We start from the raw sequence: 24,271 nt of genomic DNA on the forward strand, positions 1-24,271 counted from the left end.
ACTTCACAGTAAGCCTGGGCAGGAAAGTCTGTGAGACTCTTATCTACACTTAAATCATCAAAAAACCAAAAGTGGAGTTGTGGTTCAAGTGGTAGAGTGCTACCCTTGAGCACAAAAGTTCAGGGACAGTGCGCAGGCTCTGAATTCAAGCCCCAGGATGGGCCAAAAGAAAGCAAAAAAGCTCACATCTGTAATACTACTTACTCTAAAGGCACAGATCAAGAGGGTCAAAATTTGAGGTTGGCTCAGATAGTTTTCAACCAAGACCTGGGCATGTTGGTATGTGCCTGTTGTTCTAGCTATGTGGGAAGCTGAGATAAGGAATATGGTGGCTCCAGGGAAGCCTTGGCATAATGTTTGCAAGATTCCATCTCAATAAAAAAAACTGGACATACAGTGGTAAATGCTATAAATGGCTGATCGGCCTTCCACTACACTCGTGCACTGAACATTAGAAAGGCCTTCACAGTACACACACAAAATGAATCTGACAAATAGCTGGGTAACTAATGCTTACTTCCTTACTCTCTACGGGGCTGAACTCTGTCTCACTGACTTTCCTGCCTGGTGTGGCTTCAAACCTCAATCCTTAGATCTCAGCTTCCTGAGTAGCTAGGTTTACAGGCGTGAGCCACCAGCACCTGGCTAAGCCTTCATTTTCTAAAAAGCAACAAGAGGCAATATAGTATTGTTGCCAGTACCAGGGTTTGGACTTGGCCTAACAGTTGGTCAGCTGGTTCTCTACTTGAACCATACTTGTAGCCCAGCTTTTTGCTTGTTATTTTGGAGATAAGTGTTTCAGGGACTATTCTGTCTAGGTTGGTTTCAAACCAAGACCCACCAGATCCCAGTTCCTGAGTAGCTAGGATTCAAAGCACAAGCCTCTGTCACTCTGTGCAAAATACCTTTTCATGAAAAATCCCTTCCAGCACTCAGAAGCCTGAGGTAGGATCACTGAGTTCAAAGTCAGCCTTGGTTATTAGTAAAGAGAGTCTTGAAAAGAAAATTTTTTTCAAGTTAGCTGTAAGTAGACTATTGAGATTGGAGAGTTGAGAAATGAAAACAAATTGACTTTTAAAAAAAAATCCCACTTCAATGCCATAATAAGAAAGGCACCACAGCACAACCAAAACATAGTGGCATATAAATGGCATTGAAACCTGGGTGTGGTACATGCCTATAATCACAGTACTTGAGAGGCTCAGGCAGGAGGATCTAGTGTTCAAAGCCTGAAGGTGATGACTTAACAGCAAGACTGACTCCACAAAAAGAATTGGAGAACAATGATACTAATGTAATACCTTAACTCAAACTCTTTGGCCTGCTGCTTACAGACACACATACAAATTTTGGCAAATGGTCTCATTTTTCTTGTGATCATCTGTCAACTAAGAGCTAAAGATTATGTGTATAAAGCACTTGTCCAGGCACAATATATTCTGATCAACACTGGCACCCCATACCTTTAAAAAAAAAAAAAAAAAAGGCCACTTACAGACATGTTCAAGGTGGTTTCAGGGTCCCGTCCCCCCCCAGTACTTACTTATGTCCTTCAAGGTAGTAGCTGAGTAGACATGACCATGTAAAAATGGAGTGAGGTTAAGCTGTACGTGGCAAGTGGAATTCATGATGACCTTCATGTCTTCAGATCTACTCTTAAACACCTACTGGATACCCCAAAACAAGGTTACTGTGCTAAGTAGTTTACATCAACTTCACTCAACTTCAATCTTTACAATTCAATAGCAATGTATATACATGACACACATACTCTCCTTTAGCCAAATAAGTACCAATTCCAGAAGGCAGATTTGTGCATGAAAAGCTGACAAATACAAATGCAGAATAAAGCACAGAGTGATTGCTTTCTATAGAGAAACCCTTTCTATACCATGAAGAATGACATCACTTTAAAAAAGATATTAGATAATGTGGAAATAAATTAACTTACCTACAATCAGAATAAAACCAAATCTTTTAGTCCTTAAGATTCAAACTATTTGGGGGAGAACAATGGATGGAGTAACACTGATGAACATGCATTACACTCATAGTCTGATTTGTGGAACTGAAACTTTTTTGTACAACTACTTAACTGAAAAAAAAAAGCATTTCATTTTTTTCCTTTGTGGTACATGTTATGCAAATGCTCTTATTAGAGCATATACATACCTATAACTCCAACCCAAACTTAATTAAAACATTACTACCCAAAGTCTTGTTGAATTCTGTGTCTTCGGTTCCCCTGAGATAACAAATTAGGTGCAAAGGGTTTGCAAGACAAGTCCTGGATTCATTCCTAGCAACAGACATGCCTAGTGCATGTGTGCAAACAAATAACATGCAAATGAAGCTATTTCATGCTGGTATTTGGGAGATAAGTGAAGAATCCTGCAACGCGAATTTGTTAAGATTATCTTCTGAATTAAACCTCAGTTTTCAAACCTATAAGACAGGTCATTAAAAGTCATTGTGGCATTATTGAAGAAAATCTGGAATTCACTAGTAGTACAACTTCAATGTTTTCAGAAAATTACCTGAAAACTAAACTACTGAGATACTTGACCTCTTCTAGTATCTACTGAAGCAGAAATCCAACACCAGCCAAAAACACAATCACATAATTAGCTTTTCTAGTTTTAAAATGTCCACTTTATTCCATATAACACTTCACCAGATTCTCATTTACATCTGAGGAAGGGTTGGTCCACGAGACTGGCCTACAGCAAGACACTCTAAGAAATGTAATCCAATTTTACACCTTCCCAGGCACCCGACAATGGTATCACAATGCAGAGATAAGGTGCCACTACATTTTACATAAAAGTATCAATAAACTTCAGAAAGTAGTAAATTCACCTGTCCCTTAAAATATGGGTATGCAATTGTTACAAAGCCATAGTAAATGGTTTTATAAAACGTAATTTTATTTTTATGTTACTCTGCTGTTACATAGGGCATAACATTTTCACAAGGCTTTTTTGGGACTACAGTCAATGATTAGCAACACATAATAGTGGTCCAACTCTCTAAAGAACAATCACTAAGACAAACTGGACACCCTCTCATATGTGCACAAATCTGCATGGAAAAGTACTAAAGTTTTAAACTTGGACTTGTATACTTTATTTCCCCTTTCTAGTGTATTAAGAAATGACATGCACTTTAATTTGCCAAAAGCAATGCTTGTATTCTGGCAGCAACATGCTAGTTCTATTACATAGTGAAGTGAATACCAGAACTACAAAGGCAGGAGGTGTAAGTGAATTTTTATTGGGTAGGGAAGTTGTCAACGTAAACAGCAGCAAATGAAGAATGAATAGGAAACTCCCTGTTGTCACACACATGACCTCCATTAAAAAGTGAAACAGGAGGTATTTCAATTTGTAAGCCCTCAGCCCAGAAACATCAAGTGCTTTCCCACTCAATCTAATACGTCTGGATTCCTCCTAAAAAGGAATACATAAGAGCATGGAGAAGTTGCTTTCTGAAAGGAAACCCCCAAAGAAGAGTAAGGGAGGGAATGTAGAAATAAGGAAGTTATGTAGAACACACTTCAAGTTGTAATTCACTACATTTTCGTATCTTCACAGTAATACAAAACACAGTCACTTGTAGAACTGGTTTAGATTACTTAAATACCAGGTACATTTTTAGTCCTCTACATAAGTGTCTGGAAGTTACTTATGTGTATATGAAATGAAGCTATTAATACTTTTCTACAGCAGTAACTGCACACGAGGAAGGCCAAGACAAACACAAATCGAGGAATGGAGTTTTCCCAAAGCTGCAGTGTGAAAAGACTATGAACAGTTGATTCCATACACATGAATGGGTTTCTCTGCTATAGGAAATCCAAGTGGAATAAGGAATGGAGATGTGTAAAAAGGTTTCTTGAAGAGAAGGTTTACACCCTGTTTGTGTTTAGTTTTCGGCCCCTTCTGCCGCATCACATTCTTCTCCTGCGCTGTCTGATGTCCATAACTAGAAAAAAAGAATCATAGTTACTATCTCCAGACCAGCCCACTGATACATCAAGTCCTATGTTCTGTCTGTCTCTCTTCATGTACATTTTTAACGTACTCTTAAAAAGTAGTCAAAAAAATAAAAATAAAGAGCTACACTGGGCTATAGCTCAGAGGCAAAACACTTGCCCAGTATATATGCAAGGCTCTGGGTTTGATTGTCAACATTGATAAACAAAGCTAAAATCAGAATAAGCAAGGAGATATCCTAATAATTTAATGTTCTTTTCATTGTTAGTATTTCAGTAGTTTATGAGACTAAAAACCAAAAACTATTGATATGGAAGGAAAAGCTACAGGTGTAGTAACTTTCCAAGTATTCAAAAGGATTACACAGAAAAAGAAGCAGTCATTTTGTGTGTTTTAAGAATTAAACCCTGGGGGGGGGGGGCCTGGAAATGTGGCTTAGTGTCAAGTGCTTGCCTAGCATTCACTGGGTTCGGTTCTTCAGTACCACAGAAAAAGGCAGAAGTGGTGCTGTGGCTCAAGTGTAGAGTGCTAGCCCTGAGCAAAAGCAGCTCAGGGGCAGTGCCCAGGCCTGAGTTCAAGCCCAGGCCCAGAGTTCAAGCCCCCAGGACTAGCAAAGAAAAAAAAAGTATTATTATTAAACGGGTGGAAAGCTACAGGGAAGCAGCAACTATATACATACAGATGAACAGAAAGAGTTCATGAATTGGAGACAATGCCTCAACACACACATCTCCAAAGCTTTCTAGTTTTAGGATATACAGAAGTGAAAAAGTAATTAGTCAATATTAAGTAATACTGACTATAATCCACAAACACTGGATGCTACCAGACCAATGTGCAGTCATTACTGGCAATTTTAGAAACTAGAATCTTAGATAATCTTTATGTTACTGTCAGGATACAACTCAAAAATGGATACAACTAAAATCAACAAATTCCCTCAAGAACTACATACATTTATGTACATGTATATACACATATGCACACATTTAATCCTAGCTAGTAAAAGATGAAACACCATATTTGAGGGCTAGGAGAACTACATTTATATATTATAACATGGAATCTTTTCATTTACTTTCTAGAAAGTTTAACATAGTATCTTATTAAGTGTACTTGAACCTACAAAAACCTAAGCTCACACTGTATCTTTACCTAATGATTTCAGGCTATGGTTTGGGTCTGAAATGTCCCACAGAAGACCTGGCTCCCTACACAAGCCAGTGAAACCTGTAGGAAATGGGGTTTAGCTGGAGGAAATTATATCACTGGGGGAGTGCCTTGAAGGGCACAGGATGTTGCAACCCCAGTTCTCTCTTTGCTTCCTGGTTTCCAGGAGATAAAGGGCTTCCTGATCCTGCCTTGGTGTATGTACAGACAAATCAACAGCACCAAACTACCATGGGCCAAAACCTCTGAAACTGAGTCAGAAGATACATTTCAGAAGTGGCACTGTGGCTCAAGTGGTAGGCCTAGGTCCATAGTTCAAGCCCCAAAACAAACAAAATCAAAAACAAACAAAAAAAGCATTCTTAGAATATACATTTCCTCCTTGTAAGTTGGTTTATTTCAGGTGTTCTGTCACAGCATCAGAAAGCTAACAAATGTCCTTTATCAGCTATCTTTCAAAGTAGGGAGGACAAACAAGAAGACAAACCAAAGGATTCAGTTAAGCAGAGGTAGAATAAACCTGATATACGTTTACTCTCTACTGAGTAATGCTTGTCAAATATGCAAAACCTACAACATGAACTTTTATTAGAACAGGTATTTCTTGTGATTGTAGAAAAGCATTGAAACATAGTCCCAATTCTGCTACAGCTAGTTTATCCAAAGAATGAAAAAATTAAAACAATAGAAACTATAAATTAACACAATTTATTAACATCTTCAACTCAATGAAATAGTAATGTGAATACCGAGTTTCTCAGACAGGCCTAATGCCAACACACACACACACACACACACACACACAGAGGCCTAATGCCAATACACACACACACACACACACACACACTTTCCCCCCTAGGAGAGTAACATGTAACTGCCCTCAGAAGAAGCTAAGGAGCCCTAAATATAACTACTTTTGTTCTTGAAAGAAAATAAAATTAAGAATGAACAACTTACTGTTAAGTTGTCTCTAAGCAACTGCATGATGAGGGTGCTATCTTTGTATGAGTCTTCATTCAGTGTATCAAGTTCTGCAATGGCCTCATCAAAAGCCTGATAAAATATTTATATCATGGTAAACAATATTTGCACTGACAAAAACTCATTAGTATACAATTACAAATCACTTGTCTCAGATTCTACTGTGAGTCAATATCAAATTCAATAGAATCATCCCCTCAGATTTCTAGTTTTTCAAGACCTTAAGAGAATGACCTGGAACTTCATGTCCTTCAGTAAGCAAGCCTCTGGGTCTTTCACAGGACACATAGTACAGTACCAGTGCTTCATCCTTGCAATAGGAACTAGGCATTAGTTATCTGCAGAAGCCTTTCTTATTGTCCCATTTTGAGGCACTTTGAGGAAATCAGATTTCTAATGACCAAACTAACATGCATTACTATACAATCTTCTGTTTATTCCTTCATAAAGTTACTCATACTTCTTTGACTATTCTGCCTTATATGCTCTTCAGTCAGATATTATTCCTTATAATTATGGGAAGAATACATCACTGAAAGAGCCTGGGGTTTAAATGGGCAAGGTGGTAATAAAAAGAAACAGAAACACCTAGAAATTAAAATTTTTTGACCCCTCAAACAACCTTAGACTAAGAGCTATTACTTGAACTTTCATCTTACCGTTTTTGCCAGTGTGCAGGCAAGCTCTGGATTATTAAGAATCTCATAGTAAAATACAGAAAAGTTTAGAGCCAGCCCCAGGCGGATTGGGTGTGTGGGTTGCATCTCTTTCTTGCTTATATCAAAAGCCTCTTGGTAAGCGCCTTGGGAATTGTCTATCGTTTCTGTGAGGGGAAAAAATTGTGAAAGCATGCTCAACACATCCAGTATACAGTAGCACATTAACAACTCAACATGTATATTAAGTTCTTGGTAGACCCAGGTTTTTCTCCATAGCTCTCTTTCAAACCCACAGCATCATAGTAATAACTATTTTTTAAAATGTTTTTAGTCTTTATTTTTTTTAAGTAAAGAAATCCTGTTGAGCCGGATGCTGGTGGCTCATGCCTGTAATCCTAGCTACTCAGGAGGCTGAGATTTAAGGATCACAGTTCAAAGCCAGCCTGGGCAGGAAAGTCCGTGAGACTCTTCTCTCCAATAAACCACTAGAAAACCAGAAGTGGTGCTGTGGCTCAAGCGGTAGAGCAGCCATCTTGAGCTGAAGAGCTGAGGGATAGCGCCCAAGCCCAGAGTTCAAGCCCAACGCCTAACAACAACAAAAAGAAATCCCATTCAATCAAAGAAAATTACAGTTTTTGTTTGTAATTTTTTTTTTACCACCACACAGAATCAAAGTAGAATCAAAAATAACATGAGAACATAAAGCAACCAAGGATACAACTGTTTAGTACTGTGTATAAGTTATTTTCTAAATGCTGCTTGCTTATAATTAGCTTAACAAAAACATACAAGTATAATATCAAAATCATGTATCAAATTTTCCCATATCAGAAAAAAAGCCGGAAGTGGCGCTGTGGCTCAAGTGGTGGAGCGCTAGCCTTGAGCTGAAGAACTGAGGGACAGCGCCCAGGCCCAGAGTTCAGGCCCCATGACCGGACCCAAAATAAATAAATAAATAAATAAATAAATAAAAGCAGTAGGGTGTACCAAGATACCAAAAAAAAAAAAAAAAATGGGGGTTAAAACTACTTCCTTCTTTCCTATCTTAATTCTATTACATGAAAATACAAAATAACTTAACAGGAATACTCTATTCCTAAACAGTGAACACATTGTACAAAGACCTACATCACCCAAATCCCCGTACTTTAGTGACTATTTGTAGAAACAATACTTATCCTGGTATTAAGATGTGAATGCCTTAAGAAGTGTGGGGCTGGCAGCACCTGCCTGTTATCCTAGCTACTTAGGAAATAGGAGGATTGAAGTTCAAAGCCAGCCCAGGCTTACAAATCCAAGTATTTGCACCAAAAACAAAAACAAAAAAACACTGCCAAGTGTTGGTGGCTCACACCTATAATCCTAGCAACTTTGGAAGCTGAGATCTAAGGATAGCAGTTCAAAGCCAGCCCAGGCAAGAAAGTCTATGAGACTCATCACCTATTAACTATCCAAAAAGCCTGAAGTGAAAGAATGGCTCAAGTGGTAGAGTACTAGCCTTGAGCAAAAACAAAAACAAAAACTAAGGCACAGCATTCAGGTACTGAGTTCAAGCCCCAGGACCAGCACCAAAAAGCCAAACAACAAAAAACGCACACATCTGTTCTACTTTGTCAAGAGCTTGATTATTGGCCTTATAAAAATGTGATCCCCACCTACTCACAAAAAAATGCTCAGATATTATCAACAATAATCTGATCATACCCAAGTTTTCTCTAAGAGGCCAGTGACACCTTTGGATACTAATGTAACACAAATACAGCTATACTCCATCCCCTTGATGTCCAGAATGTGTGTTCCTTCCTTTTGTAAGGGCATGCTATCATCTAATCATGGTCACAACTGGGTAACTCAGGTCAGAAGAAGCTCCCAGAGTCTGGCATCTGAGAAAGCACTGGGGTGAGTGGAGTGATAAAACCAGAGGGGGACTTGTAAGTGTCAACAGCCAGAGGGCAGGAGAGTTAGATGAGATTACAGGCAGGGGCTGTCTCAACCCTCAGAAAATATTCTTTTGACTGCTGATGCTCAGTTCAGGGCCAATATTTTAGTGCTGATTCTGCTTTAGGGCAACAAAATAATTTAGTATGCAGATTTTGTTACAGCAAAAAACAAGTTATCCCTTTATATTTTCAACTACAGACTCATTGAGGATGGAAAAACCTGTCTCATACACAATGAGTATCTGAGGGCACAGTCATTATTTGGAGGAGTACAGGGTTGGCATGAGAAAATAAACAATAAGCTTACCAGAAAAAAAATGAGGGGTGAAGTGATACTTCTTTACTTGAACTTGATAACAAGTACATGCACAAAATGTGCTGGAATTCATATTCTACTCTACTAGAGTAATACTCCATAAACTAAATCTGATGTTAATAAATGATGAACTTTGACTTTTCCACAATCAAAAGAGACAATTTAATTACCTTTTTGCACGTTTCATGATATTTTAAAAATATAAATACTTAATCTATTTTTTAACTATTCCTTTTCCAGTTCCTGTGCATTATATAAAACCAGTAACACACTCATTCCTCCTCAGGTATTTAGCTCTGTGGGGAGAGGGCAAGCAGCAAAGATGTCATCTTTTACAAGTACAACATCCCATTTCTATATTTTATATATAATTGTTATCTAAAACAAATCATTAAGTATATATAAGTAATTCTGGATAAAAAGATACAGAGATCCAAAAACTCAAATCACACCCTTTTTAAATGATATATTCCAATTATATGTATTTGTTCAATGCCAGTATCAAGGTTTGAAAACCAGTGCTCATGCTTGCTCCATTTGCTTGCTCAGCTGACGCTCTACTACTTGAGCCATACTTTCAACCCGGCTTTTTGTTGGTTATTTTTGGAGACAGCCTCAAGGACTTTTCTCCCAGGGCTGGCAATGAGCCACATTCCTCCAAATCTCAGCCTCCTGAATAGCTAGGATTGCAGGTGTCAGCCAACAGCACCTGAGTTTCATTATCTTTTAAGGGCATACAATGTGGTTTTACGGTTGCATTTCTTTTCCTTTGGAAAAGGTCTCACACTATGTAGCCCTAAGGTTCACCGCTAAGGCTGACCGGCTGACCCTGCCTCAGCTTCCCAAGTGCTGTGCTTTCATTTTTGAGAACACGAGCAACATTCATTTTCTGGTACACAAGCTCCACAATAATTTTTTGAGTTACAGAGAGCCTAGAGATGACAGACATTGTCATAAATGTTTCATGAATGTCTGAATCTGAAATGTCTCTTGCGGGCTCAAAGGCTTGGTTGACAACTGGATCCTAAGGGCTCTGGGCTAATCAACAGATACTCATTCCCTTGATGGGTTCACAGAAAGCAGGCATTATTAGAACATGGTAGAAACTAGGAGGCAGCCGGAGGAAGTAAGTCACTGGGGCATGCCTGGAGAGATACACCTTGTCCCCACAGCCCTTCCCCTGCCTCTGCTTTGACTGCCACGCACAGCTCTGCTCTATCTAACGCCTTCTCTACCACCGTGTCAAGCCTTGTCTCAGACCTACAGCAATGCAGCTAGTCAACCTAGACAGAAACCTCAGAAAGGAGCAAAAATAAACCCTGCAAGCTCTTTCTGTCAGTATACCGTCAAAATGACAAACACCTGGCTAACATTCCTGCTCCTTGTTATGGATTTTAACTTTACTCAGGAAGTCAGAGGTACTTACGTTTTCGATCATCACCACATGCAACTTCAGCAAGGTACCGGAAATAATCTCCCTTCATTTTCAGATAGAAGACCTTACTCTCTGGATTAGTTGCATTGGCTATTAAATACTTATCCAACAATTCCTGAAAGAAATGAAACATTAAAAACTATTAAAGCTACCTTATTACAAACAATAACTTATTAGCATATGTCTGTTTGCCATTTATCCAAACCACTAGACACTACAGTAAGCCAGGTCAGGCTGTTACCACTAGCTTCCTCATCAGACTTGAAAAGTAGTGGCCCACAGTTTCTAAAAGCAAGGCTCAACTGTACCAAACAGAGGTACATGTAGGAAATATAATGAGGTTTAGAAACTTACTATTTGAAAGCAGTTTTGTATCACCTGAATCTAAAGTCTATTTCAGTGGTGTTGTGGGGGGCAAACCCAGGGCTACATCCAAGCTAGGCGAGAGTTCTATAGCTCACTGAGCTGCATACCCAGCCCTGAATCTAAATACTTTAAAAACTGGGTTTATCTTTTTATTTTAGGAAAGAGTTTCAGTGTGTAGCCCAGACATACAATCTCCTACTTCAGCCACCCTGCCCACAGTTCTATCTTTTATCCTGTATTTTGTACACAAGTTAATCCAGTGAGCTAATGGTTCTTAAAATGAATTTCTAGAGGTACGAAGTTACCAAAGAAAAATATGATAAGTAGCTTTAGATGTTATTTAAAAACTCTTTGAACTAAAAAATATTATGGGGCTGGGAAGGTGGCTCAGTGGTAGAGCGCTTGCCTTGCATGCCTGAGGCCTTGGGTTCGATTCCTCAGTACCACATAAGCAAAAAGAAAAAAGCCGGAAGTGGCGCTGTGGCTCAAGTGATAGAGTGCTAGCCTTGAGCTGAAGAGCTGAGGGACCAGCGCCCAGGCCCAGAGTTCAGGACCCACGACTGGACCCAAAAAATATACATATATATATATTATGGAATACAATGAAATTGTCATAGAAATTCTAAGGTGTTAATACCTACCTGATATTTTGTTTGGAGACTAAAACCAATCAACAAGCCAAAGCCCAGAACAGTTGTTCCATACTTTTGGCTACTTCTGCTTAGCAAACATGATTTTGAGAAGCACTACTCCAGAAAATTAATGCAAAGTGAACTATGCAAAGAACATGTTTGCTTGTTTGCATTCTGGGAAAATGTTTACATTTTGGAAAAATTCCAGATGCTATCAGTCAATAAGGTATTTAAAAAAAATACCACGTATGCTAGGTGCTGGTGGCTCACACCTGTAATCCTAGCTACCCAGGAGGCCGAGATCTGAGAATCATGGTTCAAAGCCAACCCAGGCAGTAGAGTACATAAGACTCTTATCCCCAATTAATCACCAGAAAACCAGAAGTAGCACTTGGTTCAAAGTGGTAGAGTGCTAGCCTTGAGCTGAAGAGCTCAGGGTCTTGCCAGGCCCAGAGTTCAAGCCTCACAATCAACAACAAAAAAAAATACCAAATTAGCCCAAAAAGACTATTTCAAGTGTACTTATATTACTGAAGAACAAAAATTTAGACATAATAAAAGTTTAGAAAAGGTGGTTCTATCACCCAAGAACATCTTTGTCTGCGTAATTTAAAATTGCCTAAACACAATATTATCATTTCATCCCTTAGTTATTTTCATGGTAATAAACAGAAACATTTAAAATCATTAATGTCATTCTTTTTGGGCTGTAGTTGGTTTGAACTTAGGAGTCACACTAGCTAGTCAGTGCTCTACTGCTAAGCCATGCTTTCAATCCTAATATCAGATATTTTCAATATTTTTAAACATCTGAGACTGGAATAAGTTAAACCCTTTATTTATACATATATATGAATCCACTAGACAGTTAATTTTCCTTGCATTTTTTTAATGTTGCTGAATTTAGAACTGTAAGACACAGAATCCAAGAATGATGAATGTCCTCTGATATACATTTTAAAAATTAAATAAAGCAAAACTGTTCACACAGATGGAAGCAAACTATGACATGGAATTCGTGATCAGCTATATTACAGTAGAACTCAAACTCTAGCTGCAAAACTCATCAAACGGGCTGGGAAGGTAGCTCAGTGGTAGAGTGCTTGCCTTGCATGCATGAGGTCCTGGGTTTGATTCCTCAGCACCACATAAGCAGAAAAAGCCAGTGGCTCAAGTGGTAGAGCACTAGCCTTGAGCTGAAGAGCTGAGGAACATCACCCAGGCCCAGAGTTCAGGCCTCACGACTAACAAAACAAAACAGCCTCAATCAAACCCTAATTACTTCATATTCCCCTCAAAGTTCAATTTTCCCCCAAACCTCTACAAATTGTAGCAAAGTAGGACCCTAGACTGCCTCCAGCTGGGACTGCGGTCCCAGTATGATTTTTTTTTTTTTTTTTTTGGTCGGTGATGGGGCTTGAACTCTGGACCTGGGCGCTGTCCCTCAGCTCTTCAGCTCAAGGCGAGCGCTCTACCACTTGAGCTACAGTGCCACTTCTGGTTTTGTGGTGGTTTATTGGAGATAGGAGTCTCACAGTCTCTCCTGCCCGGGCTGGCTTTGAACCGCGATCCTCAGATCTCAGCCTCCTGAGTAGCTAGGATTACAGGCGTGAGCCACCAGCACCTGGCTCCAGTATGATTATTATGATACTTCTTTCCTTCTTAGAGGTATCCCACTTGGGTAAATACATGAGCACCCCTACAGATAAGAGTATTAACATCATACTTTAAAATATTCTTTTTTTTTGGAGGGGGGAGGGGCCTGAAGATGATTGAACACAGGGTCTTGCATATACTTTTTAAATAGGTACATATTATTCCCTTTATTCTGTTTTTGCAAAAGCATTACTTTTCCCTAATTAATCAGAAAGGAAGGGGAAAGGGAAATGGAGAGGGAAAAGGAAAAAGGGAAAAAGAAAAAAGAAAAAAATATAATAATTGAGAAGGTAGATTGAGAGTAGAAAGGAAGAGAGAGGGAGTATAGCCAGAAAAAAACAAAAGCAACTTTAAGATCAGAGACGGACAAAGAAAAAAGGAAACGGTGAAAAGGATGGTACATGGTGGGTGGGGGGTGGTAAGTGGAGTTTGAACTTAGGGCCTGAAGCTTGCTAGGCTGAAATTTTTACCACTCAAGCCATTCTCCTAGCCCTCCTGTTTCTTTTTTTCTTATTTTAGAAATGGAGTCTAGTAAACTTTTCTTCCTGGACTGGCCTCAAACCATGATCCTCTGGATCTCAGCTTCCTCAGTAGCTAGCAGATTATAGGCATGAGCCACTGGTGCCCAGTTCACAAAGTACATTTGACCCAACTATGTAGAACACAGAATGAAAAACAAAATTGATAAACTGAAGAGGTGGGCATCGTGGTTCAAGCTTGTAATTCTAATTACTTGGGAGGCAGAAATCAGGGGATTGTGGCTTCAGGCCAGCCTGGGCATTAAAGTTCAAGAGATTCCATTTCAACAGCTGAATGTAGCAGTATATGCCCATTATCCCAGTGCTACAGGGACAGCACAGTGGCTGGGCATACATCCCCAGTAACATAGGGAAGCACAAGGAGAAAGATCAAAGTCCATGCCAGTTAAGGCATAAATCAAGACCTTACCTCAAAAATAAATCAATGGGGAGCTGGGTGGCGGTGGCTCATGCCTGTCATCCTCACTACTCATGAGAACTGAGGATAGTAGTTCAAAGCCAGCAGAAAAGTCTGTCAGACTCTCATCTCCAATTAACCACCAGAAAACTGGAAGGGGCGCTATGGCTCAAGTGGTAAAGCACTTGACTTATGCTGAAGAGCTGAGGGACATTGCCCAGGCCCAGAGTTCAAGCCCCACGTCCGACAAAAAAAAAGGGAGAGGGGGGGGCGGGAAGCACTGGAGGCATGTCTCAAGTGGCACAGAACCTGCTAAGCAAGCAAGAGGCCCTGAGCTCAATCCCCAATACTGTAAAATAAAGCATTCTATTTTATTTTTTAAATGAAGACAAGACTAGGCACTGGTGGCTCACACCTGTGATCCCAGCTACCTCAGGAGACTGAGAGCTGAGGATCATATTTCAAAGCCTGCCTGGGCAGGAAAGTCCATGAGACTCTTAACTCCAATGAACCTCCATAAAAATGACTGAAGTAGTTGGGCGCTGGTGGCTCACGCCTGTAATCCTAGCTACTCAGGAGGCTGAGATCCAAAGATCACAGTTCAAAGCCAGCCTGTGCAGAAAGTCCATGAGACTCATCTCCAATAGGCCACTAGAAAACCAGAAGTGATGCTGTGGCTCAAGTGTGCTCACCTTGAGCTGAAAAGCAGAGGGACAGCGCCCAAGCCCATAGTTCAAGCCCCATGACCAACAAAAAAAAAAGACTGAAGTAACTCAGGGACAGTACCTAGACCTTGAGTTCAAACCCCAGAACCAGCAAAAAACAAGCAAGAGAAGCTGTAAAACGTACGCAAAGAAGAAATCTAAGACAATATCCAATAGAAATTTATGAAAAAACTACAATGAGGAAGAAGAGATGTTGTTCACAGGTAATGGCTGAGACTCTCCCAGTAATAATTACCTTAAGATTGGAAAAACATAATAAACTTCAAGGAAGATAAAAATAAACTCACACCTAGACTGTCTTAGTGAAAATTACAAAATGCCAAAGACAAATTCTTTAAACTAGAAAAATGACAAGTTACTATAAAGGAAGAAATAACATGATCATTGACTTGTCATCAGAAAACAATCAAGACTCTTCTAACAGCTGAGAAAAATAACAGCTGTCTAGAATCCCAGAACCAATTAAAGGACAAATAAAAATAAAGACATTTTCAGACAAGGACAGAAATTTGCATTCATAATAAACAATCTTTTTAGAGTGGGAAGGAAAAGACTGGTCATAAAATAAAGACACATTACCAACTGGAGCACCTGTAAAATCAAGAAACCAAAAATTTCCTAGTCGTGCTCCCAAAACTGACACAGAACTGTTACCATAGGCTGATTGTGACAGTTCACCTTTGTAAAAGGTTATTTATTCTTCTGGGCAAAGAGTTGGATTGGCTATTGAAGCAATTCAGGTGTTTCTCAACAAACAGGGACCAGAACTTGATACCTGCAGCCACATTCACTTAATAGCTAGTGCTCTACCAACTGAGCCACGCCTCCAACCCCAGAGGGTTGGATATTCCCTTTCTTTTTTTTTTAATGGCTAAATTCTTAAGTGCAGTTCTTTTCTCTTAGTACAAGTATCTACCTTCAAGATTATGCTTTCTATGGAAGTACCTCAGAAAGTTAAATTTAGACCTCCCTACGACCCAGCCATACCACTGACTCCTAGGCAGGTTTCAAGGACACATGCACCTCCATGTTATTGCTGCACTGTTAACAATAGCCAAGATATGGAAACAACCTAGATGTCCCACTACAGATGAATAGATCCAAAAATTGTGGTATCTATATACAATGGAACATTATGCAGCGATTAGAAAGGACAAAATAATGGCATTTGCAGGGAAATAGGTAGAGCTCTTAGAAGAAATCATGTAGAGCAAGGTAAGCCAAAATCAGAGAAACAAATGGCACATGGTCTCCTTGATATGTGGATGTTAAATTCAAAATGCAATGAGATATGACAAAGTAAACAGGATTCAAGAAACAACGACAACAAAAAGACTATGCTTTCTAGAATCTGACAACTGAGCTATGACAATGTGTTCCATTAAAATAAACAAACATCACAAATACTCCAATACTTCAATAGCCGAGTACATTTTTTTTTTTGGGGGGGGGGGGGTCCGGTAGTGGGGCCTGAACTCTGGGCCTGGGCACTGTCCCTCAGCTCTCCAGCTCAAGGCTAGCGCTCTACCACTTGAGCCACAGCGCCACTTCTGGCTTTTTTCTTTTTGCTTATGAGGTACTGAGGAATCGAACCCAGGGCCTCATGCATGCAAGGCAAGCACTCTACCACTGAGCCGCCTTCCCAGCCCCCGAGTACACTTTAAGTTAGAACATCAAGATCAACATTTCACCTATGCAAGCATATGATTTAAGTTAAACTATATGATAGTAACTCACGAATCTGTTCCTTACCTAACTGGGCAATTTACGTTCATGATAATTCTGCACCTTGTTTTCCTCATTTACCACCTACTCCTACTTCCAAATAGTGTAAAATCACTATTTGGCACCTAACCAGCATCATTATACATGTTACAGATCTTTTTCTTCTGTAGAGTGTTTCATGGTTGACTGACACCTATATGGGCCCTTGGGACTGTCTAACTTTTTCTCACTTCTCTAACTTTCTAACTTTTCTCACTTACCACGAGTGTTCACATCTGTAATCTCAGCTCCTCAGAAAGCTGAGACCAGACAATCACAATTTGAAATCAGCCCAGGAAGAGTACATGAGACACCATTTCAACCATGTATGCTTGTCACCAGAGCTAGAAGGGAAGTATGCACAGGAGGATCACAGTCCAGGTTTGCCTAAGCCAAAGTTGAGACCCTATTCAATTAATAACAAAAGCAAAAAGGGCTGAGGGCATGAATCAAGTAGTAGAGTGCTTGCCTAGCAATCACAAGGTCCTAAGTACAAAACCTAGTACAGCTAAAGGATAAAAAGAAATTCTCACCTTTTAAAAATTAAAGTTGTCTTCCTAACATATTCTACCACTGTTTCTCTTCCCCTACTCAATTTTCCATTTTAGGAAAAACACTCATTGTCCTAGCCAGAAAGCCAGGTATTATTCTAAAGCTTCCTCAGGTTTCACTTCCACTGTCTCCCAAATGTAAAATAGTTACCCAAGCCCCAGGGCATAATTTTCTCTGGGAAGTCAAGACTGTACTTTGGGAATAGTACCTCCTTCTCTCCAAGATTTTTTGTTGTTGTTGTTGGTTGTGGGGCTTGAATTCTGGGGCTGGGCGCTGTCCCTGAGCTCTTCAGCTCAAGACTAGTGCTCTACTACCTGCTCTACTACTTGAGCCACATAGCCACTTCTGGTTTCCTGGTAGTTAATTGGAGTCTCATGGGGACTTTCCTGCATGGGCTGGCTTTGAACCAAGATTCTCAGATCTTATCCTCCTAAGCAGCTAGGATTACAGGTGTGAACCACCAGTGCCCAACTTCTCTACAAGATTTTATGTATGTATAGTGTGTGAGTATGTATATGACTTCTCTCCAAGATTTTATGTATATATAGTGAGTATGTATATGCATAGCATAGTAGTAAGAATATAGGACCTGACTACAATCTGAGTCAAGAAAAGAGAAAATAAGGTAAGATACTGAAAGTCAAAGATGTAATGATCACCCAGGTGCCAGTGGCTCCTGGTGCCTGTAATACTCACTACTCAGGAGGCTGAGATCTGAGGATCGTAGTTCAAGGCCAGTCCAGGCAGTTAAGTCTGTAAGACTCCTACCTCCAAAAAGCTGGAAGTAGAGTTGTGGCTCAAGCAGTACCCAGACCCTGCTGGGTCCAAGACTACTGTGTACATGATGGCCCTCAAACACTCCCAAGAGGTCCAACTGTTACTATGCTACAGTTACTAAGAAACTTCCTAATGAAGACTTGATCCTATGTGAACTTACTTGCCTCCTGAAGGAAAACACACTGGTCATGGCAACATAAGTACTGTAATCTTGTGCTAGCTACTCCCTCTTCATCAGTGTAAATGAATAGTTTCTGTGGTTTTTTTTTTCCCTGCCAGGCTTGAACTCAGGACCTGGGCACTGGCCCTGGACTTCTTTTGCTCAAGGCTATCACTCTACCACTTGAGCCACAGAGCCACTTCTGGCTTTTTCTGTGTATGTGGTACTGAGGAATCAAACCCAAAGCTTCATGCATGATAGGCAAGCATTCTTACCACTAAGCCACATTCCCAGCCCCCAAATAAGCTTTTTTATTATACCCTTTTTATAAACTAGTCCCATGAACTTGATTACAGTGGATCTATCTGTCAGATGGCTCCAGTCTGGTTTATGTGTGTGCTAAAAGCCAAATCACAAATCGTAATAAAGTCAGAGGTGCTGTGATCCCTCCCAACCCATCTTGGAAAACAGTACCCTCACGCCCAGTTTCAGCTTTTTTATTGTGTTATACATGCCTGAGTATTATTATGTTCATCTACTAAATCTTAATATACCTTAAACAGAAATAAATTCAGTTCTAAATCCACCTCCACAATTGTATTACTTATTTCTACTAATTATTTCACCAACTCCCACCTCCTGGATCACCCAGGTTCATCAACACTAGTTTTGGCTTTTCACTCACCATTTCTCAACCCATTACAGTTGTTAAAAGTCCCAGTGAGGCCAGGCACCTACAAGCCTATCTAGTCAGGAGGCTGAGTTCTGAAGATCCTGGTTCAGGCAGACAAATCTGAGAGTTCTTGTCTCTAGCCAGAAAATGTTGAAAGTAGAGGTGTGGTTCAAGTGACAAAGCATCAGCCATGAGCAAAAAAGTAGAGAGCCCAAGTCCCTGTGAAACCGAAGAACTGGTGAACACAAGCAGGGCAAGCACACATACACAGTCCTATTGAACTCAGGAGGCTGAAGCAGGAGGATCATGAGTTTGAGAGCAGTCTAGCCTTACTGTCAAGATCAAGTCTAATAAAAATCCGGATTCTGTGGGTGTGTTTCTGTCTGTCTTTGTCTAGCCTTTCAGTCTCATTCCCGTGGGGAACAGGGAACCATGCTCAGGGACTTATGTATTCAATGTACACAATGTCCCCCTAAGCTATAAACCTAGCCCTCATCCCTGCTTCTACTGCCCAGGTTGACCATTAAAATCTCACCTCAACTAATCTAATAACCTAATTGAACTACCAGGATTTAGGGTTTTTCCTTCTCCAGTCTATTTGTACCAGCTGCTAAGTAGCCTTAAATCCCATTCCGGGCACATCAATTCCCAGTCAAAACTCCCCAAAGAGCCGGGCGCTGGTGGCTCACGCCTGTAATCCTAGCTACTCAGGAGGCTGAGATCTGAGGATCGCGGTTCAAAGCCAGCCCGGGCAGGAGAGACCGTGAGACTCCTATCTTGAATAAACCACCAGAAAACCGGAAGTGGCGCTGTAGCTCAAGTGGTAGAGCGCTCGCCTTGAGCTGAAGAGCTGAGGGACAGCGCCCAGGCCCAGAGTTCAAGCCCCACGACCGACCAAAAAAAAAAAAAAACTCCCCAAAGATCTAGTTCAATATAAACTTAACACTCAGGATCTATATAAATGGACCCTAACCTAGAGCTTCTAAGTAATTTAAGTGGTAAAGATGATCCCGCAATCATCACAGCTCAACACGGTGAGAAGCCCATTTTCCCACACAAATATGATTATTCTGTGTTAAACCTTTATAATAGCAACCTTGGGCTGGGGGTGTTTATTTATTTGCAGACATTAATTCCACAAGAGGGGTTTCACTGTGACATTTGCACTTAAATGTAGACCATATCCCAACCACACCCCCTCTACCAGTCTCCCTTGTCCCCCTCCTCCCTCCTTAAAACAATCTTCAAAAGCTGAGAATGTAGCTTAGTGGTAAAGTGCTTGCCTAGCTGCATGAAGTCCTGGGGTATGTTCAGAAGAAGTGGAAGAGCATGTATGCTGAAGCCTAGATGTTTCCCAATTTCCACGCAAGAAAATTCAGAATTAACAGAGAGACCATTTTAGAAGAATGGGATCTATAAAGGAAGGCACTACAATAAAAGGCAGGGGGAACAGAAAGAGCACTATTCCAGAAAAAAGTGATTCTACAGCTCCCTAGACGAGCTGTGGAATTGAGCCTACCAATGTGCCCAGTTTCCTTACACATAAACTCATGTTGCATCTATCCACAACTGCTTATGGGACAGTCATCGGGAGGAAACTGAAGTGAAAGTATTAGTAAGCCGAAAGTTGTAACTGACTACAGAATGTAGGTTCCTAAATTCTGTTCCACAGGTTGAGAATGACTCAACATATAGAGATGGGGGCACAAAAATGCAAGAAGAGATGGAAACAAAACTCAGGTGCTTTAGGTGAACACTGTGGCTGAAGCATAACAGGATTATTATGGTTCAATATGAAATATCACCCTCAGACTCCATGTGTTGTAAATCATAAAGGCTCTAACTTCATCAATGAATGAACCCTTCAACTCAGGGCTGAATGGACTGACTAGTGGGAGGTGAGGTCACCTACTGCCTGCTAGGGCCCACATACGCATATCTTGTCCTTTGCCCTTTCCTGTGTGCTCCATAAGGCTAGGCTCACCGTGGCTCTGGAGCAGTGGCACCAAGTGACCAAGGAATGAAAACTCTGAAACCAGGACCAAAATAAACCTTTCTTTCCTTCAAGCTGGTCTCTCCCATGTACTTTGTCATAGTGACCAAAAGAGACTAATATAGGGGGAAATCACACGTTTTCCTCAAGTATGCCCAATTACCATTATTGGTTTCATAAGCATGAGAATTTCAGGTCAAAGACGTATGAACTGATCTTTTAACAAAGTTGCTTAACAACTGGACAATCTGAATCAATCAGGTCCACTTCCTCACACAAGGTAACTTAAAATGGATCAAAGAAATAGCTAGAGGCCTAGCTCAGTAGAACTCCTGCCTAGAAAACATGAGGCCCTGAATTCAAACCCCAGCACCACCAAAAAAAAAAAAGGATCAGACCTAACTACAAGAGCTAAGACGGCAAAATTCAAAGAAATCACATATCTAGATTAATCTCCATGACCTTCAATTACACAAAAAGCAAGAATAAGCAACCAAAGGATTAAAAAAAAAAAAAATCAGACTATCAAAACTAACGTTTTTTTCTGCATCAAAAGATACTATCAACAAAGTAAGCCAAGCCAGGCACTGGTGGCTCACATCTGTAATCCTAGCTACTCAGGAGGCTGAGACCAGAGGATTGTAGTTCAAAGCCAGCCCAGGCAGGACAGTACATGAGACTCTTATCACCAATAAACCACCATAAAACCGGAAGTGGCACTGTGGCTCAAGTGATGGAGTTACTTGCCTTAAGCTGGAGAGCTGAGGGACAGTTCCCAGGCCCAGAAGTTCAAGCCCCAATGATTGACAAAAAAAAGGGGGGGGGGGGAGGAGGAACTAGGAAGGTGGCTCAGTGGAATGCTTGCCTCGCATGCATGAGGCCCTGGGTTCGATTCCTCAGCACCACATAAACAGAAAAGGCTGTGGCTCAAGTGGTAGAGCACTAGCCTTGAGCTTAAGAACTGAGGGACAGCGCCCAGGCCAGAGTCCAAGCCCCACGACCAACAAGAACAAAAAAAGACAATTGGAAAGATGGGAGAAAATATATCTGGTAAGGGTCTAGTACCTAGAGAACTACCACAAACTAACAACAGAAAAACAACTAACTGCCAGGCACAGCTGCACACATCTATAATCCCAGCATATGAGATATTGAGGCAAGAGAATCCTAAATTCCAGGACAATTTGAGCTATCAGCTTTAGATAGTAAGGACCTATCTAAAACAAATACAACTTAAAAATGAGCGAAGAATCTGAACAAAAATTTCTCTAAAGAAGATACTGAAAGGGCCAGTAACATATGAAAGTATGTTCAACACCATTAGTCATCCGTGAAATGCAAATCAAAGGTGCAAGGATAAAGCACTTCACACCCACTAGTCTTGTTGAATAAACATAAGAGAAATCAGACTTCTTGGTGTTAGTAGTAGTGTAACATGGTACAGTCACATAGGAAAACATTTGCCAGTTCCTCAAATGGCTCAACAAAATTGCCATATGACCCAGGTATACACCCAAGAGAAATGGAAACATGGCCATATAAAAACTTTTACATTAATGCTCATAGCAACATTATCCTGGACACAATCACAATACAAATCAATAGAATCTCAATTAGGGTGCATTATTCAATCACAAAAACCTAATATATGCTACAACATGGATAAGCATTATGCTACATACCAGATATAAAAAAAGAGAACTACTGTAGGATTCCATTCAAACCAGGTAAGAATAAAATTCAGAGACAAAAAGTATGGAATGGAATACAAAGTGGTTATTTAATGGGGACAGTTTCAGCTTTGCAAGATGAAGTGTAAGGTGGAAAGGTCTGCCAATGTTATAAACGTACTCAAAACACCACTGAGATGAATGGGCACTGATGGATCTGCAGTATGATAAGTGACTCCATACATTCCAAGGTGGGTTTCCCTCAAATGGTGGTGGTCTTGAACCAGGTACCCAGATTCCAAGGGGCTTCTTTTTTTCATTATAAAGGTGACTTACAGAGGGGTTAGTTACATAAGTAAGGTAATGAGTCTATTTCTTGTGGAACATTGTTACTCCCTCCCTCGTTTTTCTCCCACTTTCCCTCCCCGGGCCCCCCTCACCCCCAAGTTTAAAGTTCACTCCCAACATAGTGTCTTGTAAGTATTGCTGTTGCATTGGTTCAAACCTTCCTCCTTTGTCTCACCATTTTGTGATTCCCCTTCTCTACCCCAAGTCAGAAAACCATATATATAAAACACAGGGTACCAAAATCAAAGACAGTAACAATAGGGGAAAAACCAAAGGAAAAAAGAAATGAAAGAAAAAAAAAATAACTTCACACAGTACATTAAAAAACAACAAAATTCTTGTTTCAATATCCTGGAGTTTATTTTGATTAGCATCATTTCATATGATCATATGTACATAGCTATTGAAAGCCTGGCTAAATAGGATTGCATTTAACTGCAGAGCTTCTAGATGGCAAAGCTAGCAAGGTAAATAGAAAGCCCATATATTGGGAGAAGATTTTCACAAGCTATACAGACAAGGGTATCAAAAAGAAACCTAGGGGCTGGGAAGGTGGCTCAGTGGTAGAGCACTTGCCTTGCACGCCTGAGGCCCTGGGTTTGATTCCTCAGCACCACATAAGCAAAAAGAAAAAAGCCGGAAGTGGCGCTGTGGCTCAAGTGATAGAGTGCTAGCCTTGAGCTGAAGAGCTGAGGGACAGCGCCCAGGCCAAGTTCAGGCCCCACGACCAACAAAAAATAAAAATAAACCTAGAGCTCAAAAAATTAAACCTCCCAATAATAAATCCTCAAAGAAACAACCACCCCATTAATAAGTGGGTTAAAGAATTAAAAAGAGACTTCTCTAGAGAGGAAGTAAGAATAGCCAATAGACACATGAAGAAATGTTCAACATCTCTGGCTATAAAAGAAATGCAAATCTGAACTATACTGAGACTCCACCTCACCCCAGTGAGGTGAACAAATAATAACAGATGCTGGTGGGGATGTGGCGGAAAGGAATGCTACTTCAATGCTGGTGGGAATGTAAACTGGTTCAACCACTCTGGAAAGCAGTATGGAGGTTCCTCAAAAGACTGAACATAGCGCGCCCTCCCCCCCACCCCGCCTCCTCTGATCCAGCAATCCCACTCCATTGGCCATTTACCCAAATGATCACAAAACAGACTACATTAAAGCTACTAGCACAACTATGCTCATTACCACATTATTTACCATAGCTAAGATATGGAACCAACCCAGATGCCCCTCAGTAGATGAATGGATCAAGAAAGTGTAGTATATACACACAATGGAATTCTGTGCTTCCATCAGAAAGAATGACATCACCCCATTCATAAGGAAATGGGAAGACTTGGGGGAAAAAACCATATTAAGTAAGCCAGACCCAAAGAAACACAGGCTCCGTGGTTTCCCTCATTTGTAATAGTTAGTATATATCTAGGATAGTCCTAACAGAGGATCACAATAGCTCAATAACTATGTACACATGACCAAGGGTCTTGCAGTATAGAGATTCTCCTA

At 40.4% G+C, this 24,271-nt stretch overlaps 1 protein-coding gene across 1 annotated transcript in view; it reads right to left on the bottom strand.

Annotated features, from left to right (window-relative positions):
- Positions 1-2,636: 2,636 nt before the first annotated feature.
- The window catches only part of Ywhaq (tyrosine 3-monooxygenase/tryptophan 5-monooxygenase activation protein theta), a 31,597-nt gene continuing 9,962 nt past the window's right edge, over positions 2,637-24,271 (bottom strand). Inside the window, exons 3-6 of the mRNA XM_042680756.1 lie at positions 10,488-10,611; positions 6,806-6,969; positions 6,123-6,218; positions 2,637-3,984 (exon numbers count right to left, since the gene is read on the bottom strand). Of these exons, the coding sequence (XP_042536690.1) occupies positions 3,925-3,984; positions 6,123-6,218; positions 6,806-6,969; positions 10,488-10,611 (444 nt within the window). The 3' untranslated portion in view covers positions 2,637-3,924. The remainder of the gene's footprint in view (positions 3,985-6,122; positions 6,219-6,805; positions 6,970-10,487; positions 10,612-24,271) is intronic.

The sequence above is a fragment of the Dipodomys spectabilis genome, unplaced genomic scaffold (genome assembly GCF_019054845.1).
Source record: "Dipodomys spectabilis isolate Male_0828 unplaced genomic scaffold, ASM1905484v1 ptg000066l, whole genome shotgun sequence".
Lineage (NCBI taxonomy): Eukaryota > Metazoa > Chordata > Mammalia > Rodentia > Heteromyidae > Dipodomys > Dipodomys spectabilis.